Here is a 19,224-nt window from a genome sequence, read left to right as displayed (position 1 = left end):
AGGAGCCTGCCTGATTGGATACAATTGAAAGTGTTGTTAGGTTTGACCTCCTCTCTAGCTCTCTTGTCTCCTCCTCCCATGCTCTTCTCCAGAGCTTCCCCCATCCTCTGGAACTCTCTACCCCAATTTATCAGACTATCTCCTACTCTGCTCACTTTTAGGTGATCTCTGACAACCTCTCTTCAGGGAAGCCTATCCTGCCCTCAGCTATTAATGGAATCTTCTACTCTTCCAACCAGTCCATCCCCCACAGTTACTACCTTTTGTATCACTAGCCCCTCCCTCCTAGATTGTACGCTCCCAGGATCAGGCCCTCCATAGCCTCTTGTATTGAACTATATTGTTGCTGTATTGTCTCTTGTTATATTGTAAAGCGCTGAGCAAACTGTTGGCGCCATAAATCCTGTATAATAATATGGTTTTTGGTAAATTTAAACCCAAAATCTCAAGAAAATTGTACAGTGTATGGCCAGCCTAAGGCAGGAGAAATGTGAAAGTGTCAGTTACAGCCAATTAAGTGGGATAATATACCCTATGGTCAAAGGTTCAAAGAACTCCTGGCCATCACACCTATGTGAGGTTGTTCGGCATTTTTTAAACGCATGGCCAGTAATATTGGGTTACCCCTTTTGAGGTTGGAAAGTCTTCTGGGAAGACTTTCTACAGGATTTTTGGAGGGTGTCTGTGGGAGTTTGTGGCCATTTGTGAAGTCGGGCTGGATGAGAAGATTTGGTTCCCAGTTGCTGTTCTGATTCATCCCAAAGGTGTTCAGTAGGCTTGAGGTTAGTGCTTGGTGAAGGACACTCGAGTTCCTCCTCGTCAGACTGGTCATGCCATGTCTTTATGGAGCTGGCTTTGTACACGGGGACACCGTCATGGTGGAACAGAAAAGGGTCTTCACCAAACTGTTACCATGTCTACAGAATTTGAATTTGTGACATCAGGTACTGATGTTGCAGAAGGAAGGCCTGGCTCACAAATGGCATTCCAATTTATCCCAAAGGTGCTTAGTACGGCTGAGGTCCGGCACTGATGTTGGATGAGAAGACCTGGGTCACAGTTGATGTTCCAGCTCATCCCGAAGGTTTTCAGTAGGGTTGAGGTCAGGGCTCTTTGAAGGACACTCAAGTTTCTCCACACCAATCTGGTCCAGCCATGTCTTTATAGAGCTGGCTTTGTACAGTTTGGTGTGGAGGAACTTGAGTGTCCAGTAAGGTTGAGGTCAGGGCTTCTTGCAGGACACTCGAGTTCCTCCACACCAAACTGTACAAAGCCAGCTCTATAAAGACATGGCTGGACCAGTTTGGTGTGGAGGAACTAGAGTGTCCTGCAAGGATCCCTGACCTCAACCCTACTGAACACCTTTGGGATGAGTTGGAACACAAACTCTGAGCCAGGTCTTCTCATCCAATATTAGTGCCTGACCTCAGCCCTACTGAGCACCTTTGGGATAAATTGGAATGTCATTTGTGAGCCAGGCCTTCCTTCTGTAACATCAGTATCTGATGGTACAAATTCCTGTAGACATGGTAACAGTTTGGCAAAGACCCTTTTCCGTTCCACCATGACTGTGTCCCTGTGTACAAAGCCAGCTCCATAAAAACATGGCTAGACCAGTTTGGTGTGGAGGAACTCGACTGTCCTGCAAGGAACCCTGTCCACAACCCTACTGAACACCTTTAGGATGAGAAGACCTGACTCACAGTTGGTGTTCCAACATCAGTGCCTGACCTCAGCCATATTGAGAACCTTTGGGATACATTGGAATGCCATTTGTGAGCCAGGCCTTCCTTCTGCGACATCAGTACCTGACATCACAAATTCAAATTCCTGTAGACATGGTAACAATTTGGCTAAGACCCTTTTCTGTTCCACCATGACTGTGTCCCTGTGTACAAAGCCCAGCTCCATAAAGACAAGGCTGGACCAGTTTGGTGTGGAGGAACTCGAGTGTCCTGCAAGGAATCCTGACCTCAACCCTACTGAACACCTTTGGGATGAGTTGGAACATCAACTGTGAGCCAGGTCTTCTCCAAAATTAGTGCCTGACCTCAGTTGTACTAAGCACCTTTGGGATAAACTGGAATGCCATTTGTGAGCCAGGCCTTCCTTCAGTAGAGGTGAGGTCAGGGCTCCTTGCAGGACACTTGAGTTCCTCCACACCAAACTGGTCCAGCCATGTCTTTATGGAGCTGGCTTTGTACACAGGGACACAGTCATGGTGGAACAGAAAAGGGTCTTCACCAAACTGTTACCATGTCTACAGGAATTTGAATTTGTGATGTCAGGTACTGATGTTGCAGAAGGAAGGCCTGGCTCACAGTTGGTGTTCCAACTCATCCCGAAGGTGTTCAGTAGGGTTGAGGTCAGGGCTCCTTGCAGGACATTCAAGTTCCTCCACACCAAACTGGTCAAACCATGTCTTTTATAGAGCTGGCTTTGTACAGTTTGGTGTGGAGGAACTCGAGTGTCCTGCAAGGAGCCCTGACCTCAGCCCTACTGAAAACCTTCGGGATGAGTTGGAACACCAACTGTGACCCAGGTCTTCTCAACCAACATCAGTGCCTGACCTCAGCCGTACTGAGCACCTTTGGGATAAACTGGAATGCCATTTGTGAGCCAGGCCTTCCTTCTGTAACATCAGTAACTGATGTCACAAATTCAAACTCCTGTAGACTTGGTAACCGTTTAGTGAAGACCCTTTTCTGTTCCACCATGACTGACCCTTTGTACAAAGCCAGCTCCATAAAGACATTGTTTGACCAAGGGGTCAGGGTCATGGTGGAACAGAAAAGGGTCTTCACTAAACGGTTACCACAAGGAAGAACACAATTGTCTCCAATGACGTTGTATGATTAAGTCTTAAGAGGACCCTTCACTGGAGACACCTCAACTCCATCATTTGGAGGGGCTTCCACCAGGGTGGACTGACAACTCATGGGGCCCCCAGGCAATAGGGGATCATGGGGCCCCTGTATCCTTGCCCACACTCAAAGCACACCCAAAAAAAGCCTATAAAAGGTACCAGGGGCATTTCATGGGGCCCCCTACTGATCCCAGGCCCTTGGGCAGTGCCAGAGTGCTTGAATGGTCAGTCCGCCCCTGGCTTCCACACAACTCGGTCATATAGTGTATATGGAATTTTTTTTTTCTGTCTTTTGTGTTCTCAGGGTTGAAGGAGATGTACTTTTCTGAATGCTTTGTGATGTCACCATACAGACTGCAGAGGAATGCTTCCAGTGTCACAGGTATGTCGGAAACCCAAACATCCATCTCCACAAATTTATACCATTTTTATTCAGTTTTGGATGGTGTGGGTACAAAAATTTTAGTGCCATTTGTGCTGGTTACGGTGGCACCCCCTAATGTGGGTGTCACAGGGACAGGAAGTGAGGAAATGATGTAGAAACCTGAGGAATTGGTGGATCACGTGACCTCAGATTTAGGTGAGCATTTAGAAAGGGGGTGAGATTGTTGAAATGTATCATTATCTGCCCCCTGCGTGATGCAGCAAGTGTCCTCTTATTGCTTCCAGGGTGGTCCTGGCCTCCGTCAGTCTTTACTTCAGAGTGCTCTTCACGTGCCCCATGAAGGAGGCTGCACTCGGGGAGGTTTCTCTTTCGGATGTCCCCTCTTCTGTCCTGAAGACCATCCTGAACTACATCTACATGGGGGAGGCTCATCTCACCTTGGACAATGTGGAGGAGCTGTTTATTCTGTCCAGCCGCCTGCAGATCACGCCCATGCAAGATCTGTGCAGCAGGTAAAGACTTTCTGGTGGTTCACTTTAAAGGCAGTTTTTGTGTTTTTGCCCTTTTTTAGATTTAACGTGTGAAAGTGATACTTTGTAACTGTATGGGCTCATTCACACATGCTTTGGCTTTAACACACATTAAAGCGCTTACAGCTTCAACATACTTTTTTGATGTGCCTTTGATGCTTCAGGAACTGGGGTGGACTGACAACTCATGGGGCCCCCGGGCAATAGGGGATCATGGGGCCCCTGTGTCCTTGCCCACACCCAAAAAAGCCTATGAAAGGTACCAGGGGCATCTCATGGGGCCCCCTACTGACCTCAGGCCCTCGGGCAGTGCCCGAGTGCTCGAATGGTCAGTCCGCCCCTGTTCGGGGATGCTTTTTCAAAGCTTCAATAAAGCTTGGCAGATGCCATGTGTTTGTTTAAAGGGATCCAGCAGAAGGCCTGGCTCAGTACCCATATGGAAGAAAAATATGTATTTGAAATATATATTAAAAATATTCTTCCCAAATATATTTGAAATGCTACAATTTTGATATATCTATATCTCCATCTATCATGCTGAAGTGTTTTTTTTAATTACAAAATATTTTTAAAAATACAAATCTACATTTTTGGAATGAATTTACAAATAAGTTAATTTAATTTTTTATATGTTAAAAAAAAATCAATACAGTTAAAAAAAAAAAATTTTTTTTCTAACATATTTGTAAATGCATTCCAAAAATGTACATTTGTATTTTTAAAGACATACAGTATATAAAATGTATTTTTAAAAATATATTTTGTAATTAAAGTGTGGGGTGTTTGAATACGGCCAAAATTGTAGCATTTCAAATATATGGCAATATATTTGGGAAGAATATTTTTGATATATATTTTTCTTCTATGTGGGTAGTATCCCCATTTAGCAGATCCCCAGCTCCTTAGTACCCCTGTTCAGCAGATTCTCTGCTCAGTAGTACCCCCAGCTCTGCCGATCCCCCGCTCAGTAGTACCCCCAGCTCTGCCGATCCCCCGCTCAGTAGTACCCCCAGCTCTGCCGATCCCCCGCTCAGTAGTACCCCCAGCTCTGCTGATCGATCTCTTGATCTTTCGATACCTCTCTCGATATCTTTCGATACCTCTCTCGATATCTTTCGATACCTCTCTCGATATCTTTCGATACCTCTCTCGATATCTTTCGATACCTCTCTCGATATCTTTCGATACCTCTCTCGATATCTTTCGATACCTCTCTCGATATCTTTCGATACCTCTCTCGATAGCTCTTTCGATACCTCTCTCGATAGCTCTTTCGATACCTCTCTCGATAGCTCTTTCGATACCTCTCTCGATAGCTCTTTCGATACCTCTCTCGATAGCTCTTTCGATACCTCTCTCGATAGCTCTTTCGATACCTCTCTCGATAGCTCTTTCGATACCTCTCTCGATAGCTCTCGATACCTCTCTCGATATCTTTCGATACCTCTCTCGATAGCTCTTTCGATACCTCTCTCGATAGCTCTTTCGATACCTCTCTCGATAGCTCTTTCGATACCTCTCTCGATAGCTCTCTCGATAGCTCTCTCGATAGCTCTCTCGATACCTCTCTCGATAGCTCTCTCGATACCTCTCTCGATAGCTCTCTCGATACCTCTCTCGATAGCTCTCTCGATACCTCTCTCGATAGCTCTTTCGATACCTCTCTCGATAGCTCTTTCGATACCTCTCTCGATAGCTCTTTCGATACCTCTCTCGATAGCTCTTTCGATACCTCTCTCGATAGCTCTTTCGATACCTCTCTCGATAGCTCTTTCGATACCTCTCTCGATAGCTCTTTCGATACCTCTCTCGATAGCTCTTTCGATACCTCTCTCGATAGCTCTTTCGATACCTCTCTCGATAGCTCTTTCGATACCTCTCTCGATAGCTCTTTCGATACCTCTCTCGATAGCTCTTTCGATACCTCTCTCGATAGCTCTTTCGATACCTCTCTCGATAGCTCTTTCGATACCTCTCTCGATAGCTCTTTCGATACCTCTCTCGATAGCTCTTTCGATACCTCTCTCGATAGCTCTTTCGATACCTCTCTCGATAGCTCTTTCGATACCTCTCTCGATAGCTCTTTCGATAGCTCTCTCGATAGCTCTCTCGATAGCTCTTTCGATAGCTCTCTCGAGACCTCTCTCGATAGCTCTCTCAAAACCTCTCTCTCTCTCTCTCTCTTTCTCTCTCGAGACCTCTCTCGAGACCTCTCTCTCTCTCTCTTTCTCTCTCGAGACCTCTCTCGAGACCTCTCTCTCTCGCGACCCCCCCTCTCTCTCTCTCTCTCTCTCTCGAGACCTCTCTCTCTCTCTCTCTCTCTCGAGACCCCCTCTCTCTCTCTCGAGACCCCCCCCTCTCTCTCTCTCTCTCTCTCTCTCTCTCTCTCTCTCTCTCTCGACCCCTCTCTCTCTCTCTCTCTCTCTCTCTCGACCTCTCTCTCTCTCTCTCTCTCTCTCTCTCTCTCTCTCTCTCTCGAGACCTCTCTCTCTCTCGAGACCCTCTCTCTCTCTCTCTCTCTCTCTCTCGAGACCCCCCCCTCTCTCTCTCTCTCTCGAGACCCCCCCCCCTCTCTCTCTCTCTCTCTCGACCTCTCTCTCTCTCTCTCTCTCTCTCTCTCTCGACCTCTCTCTCTCTCGACCTCTCTCTCTCTCTCGACCTCTCTCTCTCTCTCTCTCTCTCTCTCGAGACCTCTCTCTCTCTCGAGACCTCTCTCTCTCTCTCGAGACCTCTCTCTCTCTTCGAGACCTCTCTCTCTCTCTCTCTCGAGACCTCTCTCTCTCTCTCTCTCGACCTCTCTCTCTCTCGAGACCTCTCTCTCTCTCTCTCGAGACCTCTCTCTCTCTCTCTCGAGACCTCTCTCTCTCTCTCGAGACCCCCCCTCTCTCTCTCTCGAGACCTCTCTCTCTCGACCTCTCTCTCTCGAGACCTCTCTCTCTCTCTCTCTCTCGAGACCTCTCTCTCTCTCTCTCGAGACCTCTCTCTCTCTCTCTCGAGACCTCTCTCTCTCTCTCTCTCTCGAGACCTCCCTCTCTCTCTCTCTCTCTCGAGACCTCTCTCTCTCTCTCTCTCTCGAGACCTCTCTCTCTCTCTCTCGAGACCTCTCTCTCTCTCTCTCTCTCTCTCGAGACCTCTCTCTCTCTCTCTCTCTCGAGACCTCTCTCTCTCTCTCTCTCTCTCGAGACCTCTCTCTCTCTCTAGACCTCTCTCTCTCTCTCTCTCTCGAGACCTCTCTCTCTCTCGAGACCTCTCTCTCTCTCTCTCTCTCTCTCTCGAGACCCCCCCCTCTCTCTCTCTCTCTCGAGACCCCCCTCTCTCTCTCTCGAGACCCCCCCTCTCTCTCTCTCTCTCTCTCTCGACCTCTCTCTCTCTCTCTCTCTCGAGACCTCTCTCTCTCTCTCTCTCTCTCTCTCTCTCTCTCTCGAGACCTCTCTCTCTCTCTCTCTCTCTCTCTCTCTCGAGACCTCTCTCTCTCTCTCTCTCGAGACCTCTCTCTCTCTCTCTCGAGACCTCTCTCTCTCTCTCGAGACCTCTCTCTCTCTCTCGAGACCCCCCCCCTCTCTCTCTCTCTCTCTCTCTCTCTCTCTCTCGAGACCTCTCTCTCTCTCTCGAGACCTCTCTCTCTCTCTCGAGACCCCCCCTCTCTCTCTCTCTCTCTCGAGACCTCTCTCTCTCTCTCTCTCTCTCTCGAGACCTCTCTCTCTCTCTCTCGAGACCTCTCTCTCTCTCTCTCTCGAGACCTCTCTCTCTCTCGAGACCTCTCTCTCTCTCTCTCGAGACCCCCCCCCTCTCTCTCTCTCGAGACCCCCCTCTCTCTCTCTCGAGACCCCCCCCTCTCTCTCGAGAGAGAGAGAGAGAGAGAGAGGACCCCCCCTCTCTCTCTCTCTCTCGAGACCCCCCTCTCTCTCTCTCTCTCTCGAGACACCCCCCCTCTCTCTCTCTCTCTCTCTCTCTCGAGACCCCCCCCTCTCTCTCTCTCTCTCGAGACCCCCCCTCTCTCTCTCTCTCTCGAGACCCCCCTCTCTCTCTCTCTCGAGACCCCCCCTCTCTCTCTCTCTCGAGACCCCCCCTCTCTCTCTCTCTCTCGAGACCCCCCTCTCTCTCTCTCTCTCTCTCGAGACCCCCCCCTCTCTCTCTCTCTCTCTCTCTCTCTCTCTTTCGAGACCCCCCCTCTCTCTCTCTCTCTTTCGAGACCCCCCCCCTCTCTCTCTCTCTTTCGAGACCCCCCCCTCTCTCTCTCTCTCTTCGAGACCCCCCTCTCTCTCTCTCTCTTTCGAGACCCCCCCCCCTCTCTCTCTCTCTTTCGAGACCCCCCTCTTTCTCTTTCGAGACCCCCCTTTCTCTCTCTCTCTTTCGAGACCCCCTCTCTCTCTCGAGACCTCTCTCTCTCTCTCTCTCTCTCTTTCGAGACCCCCCCTCTCTCTCTCTCTTGAGACCTCTCTCTCTCTCTCTCTCTTTCGAGACCCCCCCTCTCTCTCTCTCTCTTTCGAGGCCCCCCCTCTCTCTCTCTCTTTCGAGGCCCCCTCTCTCTCTCTCTCTCTTTCGAGGCCCCCCCTCTCTCTCTCTCTCTTTCGAGGCCCCCCTCTCTCTCTCTCTCTCTTTCGAGACCCCCTCTCTCTCTCTCTCTCTTTCGAGACCCCCTCTCTCTCTCTTTCGAGACCCCCCTCTCTCTCTCTCGAGACCCCCTCTCTCTCTCCTGCTCTGGTCTGCCAGCTCTGCTGATCCTTCTCTGCATAGCAACCAAAGAAAATTGCTCAATTTCCCTCATCTACAGTCAATGTTGATGGGGGAATCACTCCTCTGATGCTATTGTGTTCTGCTAGTGGGGAGCCTTCCTTCCTGGCTGGCATAATACACTCCTAGCTAGCGGCTATAACTGCTGGTTGCGATGGAAAGAACCCAACAGGCTGTTTGTACTCAAGTCGATTGAATGGATCAACTTCTTCAGTACAACCAGCCTGCCCATCAGTGAATTGATTCTCAGCCAGTCTCTGCTATACTGTGTGAGATTTGATCCATCTATAGCCAGCTTAACATGACCTTATCTTACAGGTAACACCATCACTACCCTCCCTGTAACCTTCATGCTACGGTTGATAGTAACTTCATGTTTCCTTCTCCTTTCTTTTACCTAGGTACCTTGCAAAGAGGATTGACAATGAAAACTGCCTTTGGATTTATAGATTGGCTCATAGTCACAATCACAGCTTCCTCTTGGAAGCAACATTGAAGCATATTGGTCAGAATCTGAGCTCCTTATCTAAAACAGAAGACTTTTTCCGCTTGGAGATGGAAGAACTGGTCAACATCCTGTCTTCCAATGACTTGATGGTCTCCACAGAACTTGGCGTCTATAACATCGCCCGCTTCTGGTGGGAATTTCGCACCCAGAAGGACAATCCTCTTCCCCCAGAACTGTTGAAGGTCATCAGACTGCCACTTCTGAATCCAGATGAGCTGGGAAAGGTCAGCTGGGAAATACCCAGCGAAGACTCCCCTCTCCAGCCTTCAACAGGAATCTGCTTGCGCCAAGGGATGTTTGAGGAGAGATTAGTTTGCATGGATATGAAGTGCGACAAAGCAAACCTGGAAGAAGAGGATTACTCTTTGAAAACCTTCAATCCAGCAACAGAGTCTTGGGAAAGGCTTCCCTTTTGTGGCTTTTTTGAAAAACCTGGAATTGTATCTGTAGGATGTTATTTATATGTTTCAGGTGGGTTTATAGAAAAACATCGTGCTTCCAATGCCCTGCACATGTACGATTCTGTATTAAATGAATGGAAAGAGCTCCCTTCTATGATGCATCCAAGAGCTTGCCATGGCTTCCTGGCCTACAGAAACACGCTTTATGCTTTTGGTGGACGCAACCATAGCGAGCTCACAGACTCTGTAGAATGCTTTGACGTGTTGGACAATAGTTGGCGCAATGTGTCAAGCATTCCCGTGGCAATCCATGGCTTTGCTAGCGCAGTGCTGAAGGGAAGACTGTTTGCTATAGGTGGCATAACTCGGATATGGAGTGACCTTGTACACTATCAGGGATTCCATATTTATGACATATTGACGGACACTTGGAGCAAGTTTCCGCTACCTGTCTCCTTTTCAGCTGTTGGAGCTGTGGCAATGGATGACAAGTTATACGTCATTACAAGTTCTGACACCAAACATGGTTGTAGTGTAGGTACAGATCCAACATACAGTGATTTCAAAGCATATGTTCTCTACACGAATCGGCCAAGTGGCACTTCGAATAGCTTCTGCATGGATCATCTGGGCCGAATTTGTCATTGTACAATGCCGCCTGTCTTGGAAAGTGTTTCTGGTTCTACAGTTGTATGCTGGAATCACAAGATTTATATTGTGGGAGGGGACAGTTTCGAACGTTTGAGTTTCTACAAGATGTTCTACTGGAGCCCAGGTGAACCTAGGTGGACTTTGTTAAAGAAAGAGGTCCCTTTTCTGTTTAGTTACTTTGGAGGTGTCACTCTGCAGGTCCCCCTGAAACACCTCTTGCCCCGCATTCCCGGCAGGAGATCAGACTACAATTTTAGAAGTGATGACCAGGAGGAGGATGAGTCGGAGCAATGATGGGGGCTCTGCTGAAAATGTGTATGTTGAGTAACTTGTGGCCACCTCAACCACAAGCCACCCAGATGAAGAAACCGGACGCTGAAGTTATGTTTGAAGTGAAAGAATACACGTCTATTCTGATCCTTTTTATCTGGAACAAGAACACAGCAAGTTAAGAAATCTGCAGGCTTGTTTCAGGTCCATGGCTCTGAAAGGGTTTACTTTCCAGGAACCGGGTCCAAGTTCAATGTTTGAGGGCGAAACACGGGAACATAGACTATTTAGCTCTAAGTGTGATTTGTACCTGCACTTGCTATATGTAATAAACACATTGAATATACTTTTCTGAATTTCTTTTAACCTCTAGCTTTCAAAGTGAACTATTTTTTTTTTGGTTTCCCATTAATTTGCTGGTTACCTATCATGTACCTGGTAGAGACTGGCGTGTTGGAGGTCTCTCTTGCACCACCTGCCCAACACTCCTGATGGAGAAAGAGAATGTAAGGGCAAGGAGTGGCACAAGTGCAGCAGGCAGGGCTGTGGATAAGGGGGTACCATTGGTCCTCCAAGCTAGCAGGGGGGCCCAGGCAGCTGGGTAACTCAAATGTGGGCAGGAAGAGTGACTTTCACGGCAGGGGGGCAATTACTGGAACCGATCCTCCTGTATGGCTCTCTGCAGCAGCTGAAAGCTGGCTGCTTCTTCTCTTCCTCCCATTGGCTTCTGCAAATAGCCATACAGGGGATCTGTTCCAGTTACTCAAACCCCCCCCCCCCCCGCCATGCCAGTCACCCTCCCTGTGCACCATGCATCTGCCCAGGCCCCTGTGTCCAGCCGCTATCCCCACAGTGCTGCCGGCTCTCTGGACACAATACAGCCCATCAGGATGGAGCGTGGCACTGGTGTATTTAGGTTTGCGTTGTCCTAAAAAAAAATAATCAACCGCCTTTCACCTACATCACCCCCTGCTGCCAAAAGCCACTCCCACCCCACCTGAGAGCCTTTTACTAGAGGCCACATAGCCCAAGCCCCCCTCCATGCTGGCCAAATGAGCATTCCACGAACACCTCTTACCAGACATCTCCAAGAATGAGTCGGGCTCTGCATCCACCATCAAGCAACCCGCAGCCTCTCGTGGATTCCACATATATAAAGGAGAGAGGGGGCCCCGATCATCAGTCAGATCACATATATAAAGGAGAGAGGGGCCCCGATCATCAGTCAGATCACATATATAAAGGAGAGAGGGGGCCCCGATCATCAGTCGGATCACATATATAAAGGAGAGAGGGGCCCCGATCATCAGTCAGACCACATATACAAAGGAGAGAGGGGACCTCGATCATCAGACCACATATACAAAGGAGAGAGGGGGCCATGATCATCAGTCAGATCACATATATAAAGGAGAGAGGGGGCCCCGATCATCATCAGATCACATATATAAAGGAGAGAGAGGGCCCCGATCATCAGTCAGATCACATATATAAAGGAGAGAGGGGGCCCCGATCATCAGTCAGGTCACATATATAAGGAGAGAGGGGGCCCCGATCATCAGTCAGACCACATATATAAAGGAGAGAGAGGACCTCGATCATCAGTCAGATCACATATATAAAGGAGAGAGGGGACCCCGATCATCAGTCAGGTCACATATACAAAGGAGAGAGGGGGCCCCGATCATCAGTCAGATCACATATATAAAGGAGAGCAAGGACCTCGATCATCAGTCAGATCACATATACAAAGGAGAGAAAGGACCTCGATCATCAGACCACATATACAAAGGAGAGAGGGGACCTCGATCATCAGACCACATATACAAAGGAGAGAGGGGGCCATGATCATCAGTCAGATCACATATATAAAGGAGAGAGGGGGCCCCGATCATCAGTCAGATCACATATACAAAGGAGAGAGGAGGCCCCGATCATCATTCAGATCACATATATAAAGGAGAGAGGAGGCCCCGATCATCAGTCAGATCACATATATAAAGGAGAGAGGGGGCCCCGATCATCAGTCAGGTCACATATATAAAGGAGAGAGGGGGCCCCGATCATCAGTCAGACCACATATATAAAGGAGAGAGAGGACCTCGATCATCAGTCAGATCACATATATAAAGGAGAGAGGGGACCCCGATCATCAGTCAGGTCACATATACAAAGGAGAGAGGGGGCCCCGATCATCAGTCAGATCACATATATAAAGGAGAGCAAGGACCTCGATCATCAGTCAGATCACATATACAAAGGAGAGAGGGGACCTCGATCATCAGTCAGATCACATATATAAAGGAGAGAAAGGACCTCGATCATCAGACCACATATACAAAGGAGAGAGGGGACCTCGATCATCAGTCAGATCACATATATAAAGGAGAGAGGGGGCCCCGATCATCATCAGATCACATATATAAAGGAGAGAGAGGGGCCCCGATCATCAGTCAGGTCACATATACAAAGGAGAGAGGGGGCCCCGATCATCAGTCAGATCACATATATAAAGGAGAGAGGGGGCCCCGATCATCATCAGGTCACATATACAATGGAGAGAGGGGGCCCCGATCATCAGTCAGATCACATATATAAAGGAGAGAGGGGGCCCTGATCATCATCAGATCACATATATAAAGGAGAGAGAGGGGCCCCGATCATCAGTCAGGTCACATATACAAAGGAGAGAGGGGGCCCCGATCATCAGTCAGATCATATATATAAAGGAGAGAGGGGACCTCGATCATCAGTTAGACCACATATATAAAGGAGAGAGGGGGCCCCGATCATCATCAGGTCACATATATAAAGGAGAGAGGGGGCCCCGATTATCAGTCAGATCACATATACAAAGGAGAGAGGGGACCTCGATCATCAGTCAGATCACATATATAAAGGAGAGAGGGGACCTCGATCATCAGTCAGATCACATATATAAAGGAGAGAGGGGACCCCGATCATCAGTCAGATCACATATATAAAGGAGAGAGGGGGCCCCGATCATCAGTCAGACCACATATATAAAGGAAAGAGGGGGCCCCGATCATCAGTCAGACCACGTATATAAAGGAAAGAGGGGGCCCCGATCATCAGTCAGACCACATATATAAAGGAAGAGGGGACCCCGATCATCAGTCAGATCATATATACCAGTGGTTCTTAACCTTTTTGGAGGTACTGAACCCCACCAGTTTCATATGCACATTCACCGAACCCTTCTTAATTGGAAAAATAAAATATGATTTTTAAAATTCAAAACATAGGTACAGTTGCAAGAAAAAGTATGTGAACCCCTTGGGATTACGTGGAGTTTTGCATGAATTGGGCATAAAATGTGCTCTGAACGTCATCTAAGTCCCAACAATAGAAGAACACAGTCTGCTGAACATAATACTACACAAACATTAGATGTTGCCATGGTTTAATTGCACATAACATGTAAACATTCACAGTGCAGGGAGGAAAAAGTATGTGAGGCCCTAGCTTAATGACTTCTCCCAGAGCTAATTAGAGCCAGGAGTGAGCCAACCTTGACTCCAATCAGTGTGATGATATTGGATGTGTTGCTGACAGCTGTCCTGCCCTTAAAAAACACACACCTGTTTTGGGTTTACTGGTTTCAAGAAGCTCTGTCTGATGTGAACCATGCCTCGCAGAAAAGAGCTCTCAGAAGACCTACGATCAAGAATTGTTGACTTGCATGGAGCTGGAAAGGGTTACAAAAGTATCTCCAAAAGCCTTGATGTTCCTGTGTCCACGGTAAGACAGACTGTCTACAAATGGAGAAAGTTTAGCACTGTTGCTACTCTCCCTAGGCGCGGTCGTCCTGTAAAAATGACTGCAAGAGCACGGCGCAGAATGCTGCATGAGGTAAAGAAGAATCCCAGAGTGTCAGCTAAAGACCTACAGAAATCTCTGGCACATGCTAACATTTTTGTTGACACATCTACAATAAGGAAAACATTAAACAAGAATGGAGTACATGGGAGGACACCACGGAGGAAGCCATTGCTGTCCAAAAAGAAGATTGCAGCACGTTTGAAGTTTGCAAAAGAGCACCTGGATGTTCCACAGCACTACTGGCAGAATATACTGTGGACAGATGAAACCAAGATTGAGTTGTTTGGGAAGAACACACAACACTATGTGTGGAGAAAAAAAGGCCCAGCACACCAACATCAAAACCTCATCCCCACTGTGAAACATGGCGGAGGGAGCATCATGGTTTGGGGCTGCTTTGCTGCCTCAGGGCCTGGACGGATTGTTGTCATTGATGGGAAAATGAATTCCAGAGTTTATCAAGACATTTTGCAGGAAAACGTACGACCATCTGTCCGCCAACTGAAGCTCCGCAGAGGATGGGTGATGCAACAGGACAATGACCCAAAGCATACAAGTAATTCAACAAAACAATGGCTGCAACAGCACAGAATATGCCTTCTGGAGTGGCCCAGTCAGAGTCCTGACCTCAACCCCATTGAAATGCTGTGGCATGACCTTAAGAGAGCGATTCACGCCAGACATCCCAAGAATATTGCTACACTGAAACAGTTTTTGTGAAGAGGAGTGGTCCAAAATGACTCCAGATCGTTGTGCAGGTCTGATCTGCAACTACAGGAAACGTTTGGTTGAGGTTATTGCTGCCATAGGAGGGTCAACCAGTTATTAAGTTCAAAGGTTCACATACTTTTTCCTCCCTGCACTGTGAATGTTTACATGTTATGTGCAATTAAACCATGGCAACATCTAATGTTTGTGTAGTATTATGTTCAGCAGACTGTGTTCTTCTATTGTTGTGACTTAGATGACGTTCAGAGCACATTTTATGCCCAATTCATGCAAAACTCCACGTAATCCCAAGGGGTTCACATACTTTTTCTTGCAACTGTATATATTTATACATAGGTGCACAAAATGAACAAAACCATTAAAAACAAAGAACAAAACCATTAAAACATGATTTTCACACAAAAACAAAATAATGAATATTTACCGCAAATCAGTGTGACTTCTGCTGTTGTCTTTCAGAGGCCAGTTCAGAAATGCGCGGCATTACCTTGGCAAGTGCCACTCTCATGTCATTTTCGCAACAAAGTCTGTTCCTTTTCTTCGTCTTTATGTCCAGCATCCTCGAAAAGGATTGCTCGCAAAGATATGTTGTAACAAACGGTATGAAAATTCATCCCCCATAGTAATTCATCCCCCATATAGTAATTCATCCCCCATATAGTAATTCATCCCCCATAGTAATTCATCCCTCATAGTAATTCATCCCCCCATATAGTAATTCATCCCCCATATAGTAATTCATCCCCCCTATAGTAATTCCTTCCCCATATAGTAATTCATCCCCCATATAGTAATTCATCCCCCATATAGTAATTCATCCCCCATATAGTAATTCATCCCCCATATAAATACATCCCCCATATAGTAATTCATCCCCCATATAAATACATCCCCCATATAGTAATTCATCCCCCATATAGTAATTCATCCCCCATATAGTAATACATCCCCCATATAGTAATTCATCCCCCATATAGTAATTCATCCCCCATAGTAATGCATCCCCCATATAGTAATTCATCCCCCATATAGTAATTCATCCCCCATATAGTAATTCATCCCCCATATAATAATTCATCCCCCATATAGTAATTCATCCCCCATATAGTAATTCATCCCCCATATAGTAATTCATCCCCCCTATAGTAATTCATTCCCCATATTAATTCATCCCCCATATTAAGTCCCTAAGTCCCCCCTGTGTCAATTCACTTACCTTTGCTCCGCGCGTTCCTCTCGCTGTATTCCCGCGCCGTTCCGGTCTTCAGGGCGGACTGTGAGAGGAGCCTAGCTCCTCTCACGTTCGTCACGCTGCCCCGCCTACACACATCCTGACAGCCAATCACTGGCTATCAGGATGTGAGTGGCAGCGAGACTGGCCAATCATTGCATTTGAGTCCCTGCCGCCCGAGAGGAGGGAGGGGAGCGGGCACCCGGCACACAAGAGCCGCGGCTTGCCGACCACTGGGCTAAGCGATGTTGCGTGACCACCTGCAGCCAATGATGGACAAGCGGGGCATGTCATCACAAATCATATGAGTCGGGTGTGGGTCACCTCCGCCGAACCCCCGAGACTGACTCGTTCGATTCGATCGAACCCAGGTTAAGAACCACTGATATATACAAAGGAGAGAGGGGACCTCGATCATCAGTCAGATCACATATATAAAGGAGAGAGGAGGCCCCGATCATCAGTCAGGTCACATATATAAAGGAGAGAGGGGCCCCGATCATCAGTCAGATCACATATATAAAGGAGAGAGGAGGCCCCGATCATCAGTCAGATCACATATATAAAGGAGAGAGGGGGACCTCGATCATCAGTCAGATCACATATATAAAGGAGAGAGGGGCCCCGATCATCAGTCAGGTCACATACACAAAGGAGAGAGGGGGCCCCGATCATCAGTCAGATCACATATATAAAGGAGAGAGGGGCCCCGATCATCAGTCAGGTCACATATACAAAGGAGAGAGGGGGCCCCGATCATCAGTCAGATCACATATACAAAGGAGAGGGGGCCCCGATCATCAGTCAGACCACATATACAAAGGAGAGAGGGGACCCCGATCATCATTCAGATCACATATATAAAGGAGAGAGGGGCCCCGATCATCAGTCAGGTCACATACACAAAGGAGAGAGGGGGCCCCGATCATCAGTCAGATCACATATATAAAGGAGAGAGAGGGGCCCCGATCATCAGACCACATATACAAAGGAGAGGGGGGACCTCGATCATCAGACCACATATACAAAGGAGAAGGGGGACCTCGATCATCAGACCACATATACAAAGGAGAGAGGGGGCCCCGATCATCAGTCAGATCACATATATAAAGGAGAGAGGGGGCCCCGATCATCAGTCAGATCACATATACAAAGGAGAGAGGGGACCCCGATCATCAGTCAGATCACATATATAGAGGAGAGGGGGGGCCCCGATCATCAGTCAGATCACATATACAAAGGAGAGAGGGGACCCCGATCATCAGTCAGATCACATATATAGAGGAGAGGGGGGGCCCCGATCATCAGTCAGATCACATATACAAAGGAGAGAGGGGACCCCGATCATCAGTCAGACCACATATATAAAGGAGAGAGGGGACCCCGATCATCAGTCAGATCACATATATAGAGGAGAGGGGGGGCCCCGATCATCAGTCAGATCACATATATAAAGGAGAGAGTTTGGTCAGTATTTTATATGCGTAAACCACACCTCCATCTTGAAAAGATTTTTTTATAGCAAGAAGAAATGTTTCATTCACACATATGTGCGCACAACACGGATTGTACTTGTGTTATTTTCACAGGAACTTTCTGTCAGGAAGATCGGCGTTCCTACATCAGTACCGCGTACAAGGACCCTAGGGCTTCACTGGATCTCCTTGTGTAATGGTTCAACCACCCGCAGTACTCACAGATACAACGCATTACAATAAATGAGCTGCTAATGTGACTATGGGCAACAAGTAGTTAAATCTCTCAGCAGCAAAACCATTTAATCTCCCCCTCCCCCCCAGTGAAGTCCCAGACTGAAAGTCCACCTTGTTATTTCTGGGTGTAGCAAGATGGCGGATCTGTGAGTTCCTGGTCAGGTAGGCTCTGGGTCTCTGTGCAATGAACTGTAATGTGGTGGATAAAGCACCTTCAGATTGGGTTGTTAAACTGGCTACACACCATAAAATCTGCTTTAGATTTACCAAAACTATGTAATAAGAGACCTAATCAGTCCCTTTTAGTTTGTATCCAATTAGGGAGGTCCATGCAATGCACAATCAGACTGTATAGTGCGGCCATACTCAACCAGGGTTCCACCAAAGGGTAGTGGGGATCCCTTAGCTGTTGCTATTTGAACTCCCTTTTGATGATGCTTGCATTGTTCCAGGTCTGACTCCATTTGATAGAACCTGATCCTTTTAGCTGTCTGTTGGCCGCCAATGGAAGGGGCATTCTGGCCCCCAATGGAACCCCTGGGAACTCGGCACAGGGGTGATAGGAAACCCTCATAATTGGATGTACAGACCTGGGAACACAGTACAGGGACAGTGGGAACCCCTCATAATGGGCCCAGCAGGTGTGCAGACCTGGGAAAACAGCACAGGGATGTTGGGAACCCCTCATAATGGGCACAGCGGGCGTACAGACCCTAGAACTCAGCACGGGGATGGTGGGAACCCCTCACAATGGGCACAGTGGGCGTACAGACCAGGGAACTCAGCACGGGGATGGTGGGAACCCCTCACAATGGGCACAGCGGGCGTACAGACCAGGGAACTCAGCACGGGGATGGTGGGAACCCCTCACAATGGGCACAGCGGGCGTACAGACCCGGGAACTCAGCACGGGGATGGCGGGAACCCCTCACAATGGGCACAGCGGGCGTACAGACCCGGGAACTCAGCACGGGGATGGCGGGAACCCCTCACAATGGGCACAGCGGGCATACAGACCTGGGAACTTGGCACAGGGATGGTGGGAACCCCTCATGGGCACAGCAGGTGTATATACCTGGGAACTTGGCACAGGGATGGTGGGAACCCCTCATAATGGGCATTCTGGCCTCCAGTGGAAGGGGCATTTTGGCCACCGGTCCCCAATGGAAGGGGCATTCTGCCCACTGGCTCCCAATGGAAGGGGTGTGTGACGGGAGTCTATTTGGGTGGGGGGCCCATGGAACACAGCCCCCTTTAGAGAGGTGGGGAGACCCCTGTCTCAGCTCCCCATATCCCTATTATGTGTAAGTCACCCTGTGCCTGTTATTGGTGCAGGGTGGAGTGTCCTGCTATTGTGTAGACAT

At 48.2% G+C, this 19,224-nt stretch overlaps 1 protein-coding gene across 1 annotated transcript; it reads left to right on the top strand.

The window, feature by feature from the left end:
• Nucleotides 1-3,542: 3,542 nt before the first annotated feature.
• LOC149449010 (kelch repeat and BTB domain-containing protein 8-like) lies at nt 3,543-10,691 on the top strand. Its single transcript, XM_089693952.1, has 2 exons — nt 3,543-3,763; nt 8,917-10,691. Exons 1-2 carry the CDS (start codon nt 3,588-3,590, stop codon nt 10,367-10,369), a joined length of 1,629 nt encoding a protein of 542 aa, XP_089550078.1. The 5' UTR covers nt 3,543-3,587; the 3' UTR covers nt 10,370-10,691.
• Nucleotides 10,692-19,224: the final 8,533 nt, after the last annotated feature.

Source organism: Staurois parvus, unplaced genomic scaffold, assembly GCF_062004578.1.
Source record: "Staurois parvus isolate SC_StPar_1 unplaced genomic scaffold, SC_StPar_1.0 ptg000643l, whole genome shotgun sequence".
Classification (NCBI taxonomy): domain Eukaryota; kingdom Metazoa; phylum Chordata; class Amphibia; order Anura; family Ranidae; genus Staurois; species Staurois parvus.
The sequence above is the reverse complement of the archived record's forward strand: the minus strand, read 5'-3'. Positions and strand labels throughout refer to the sequence as shown.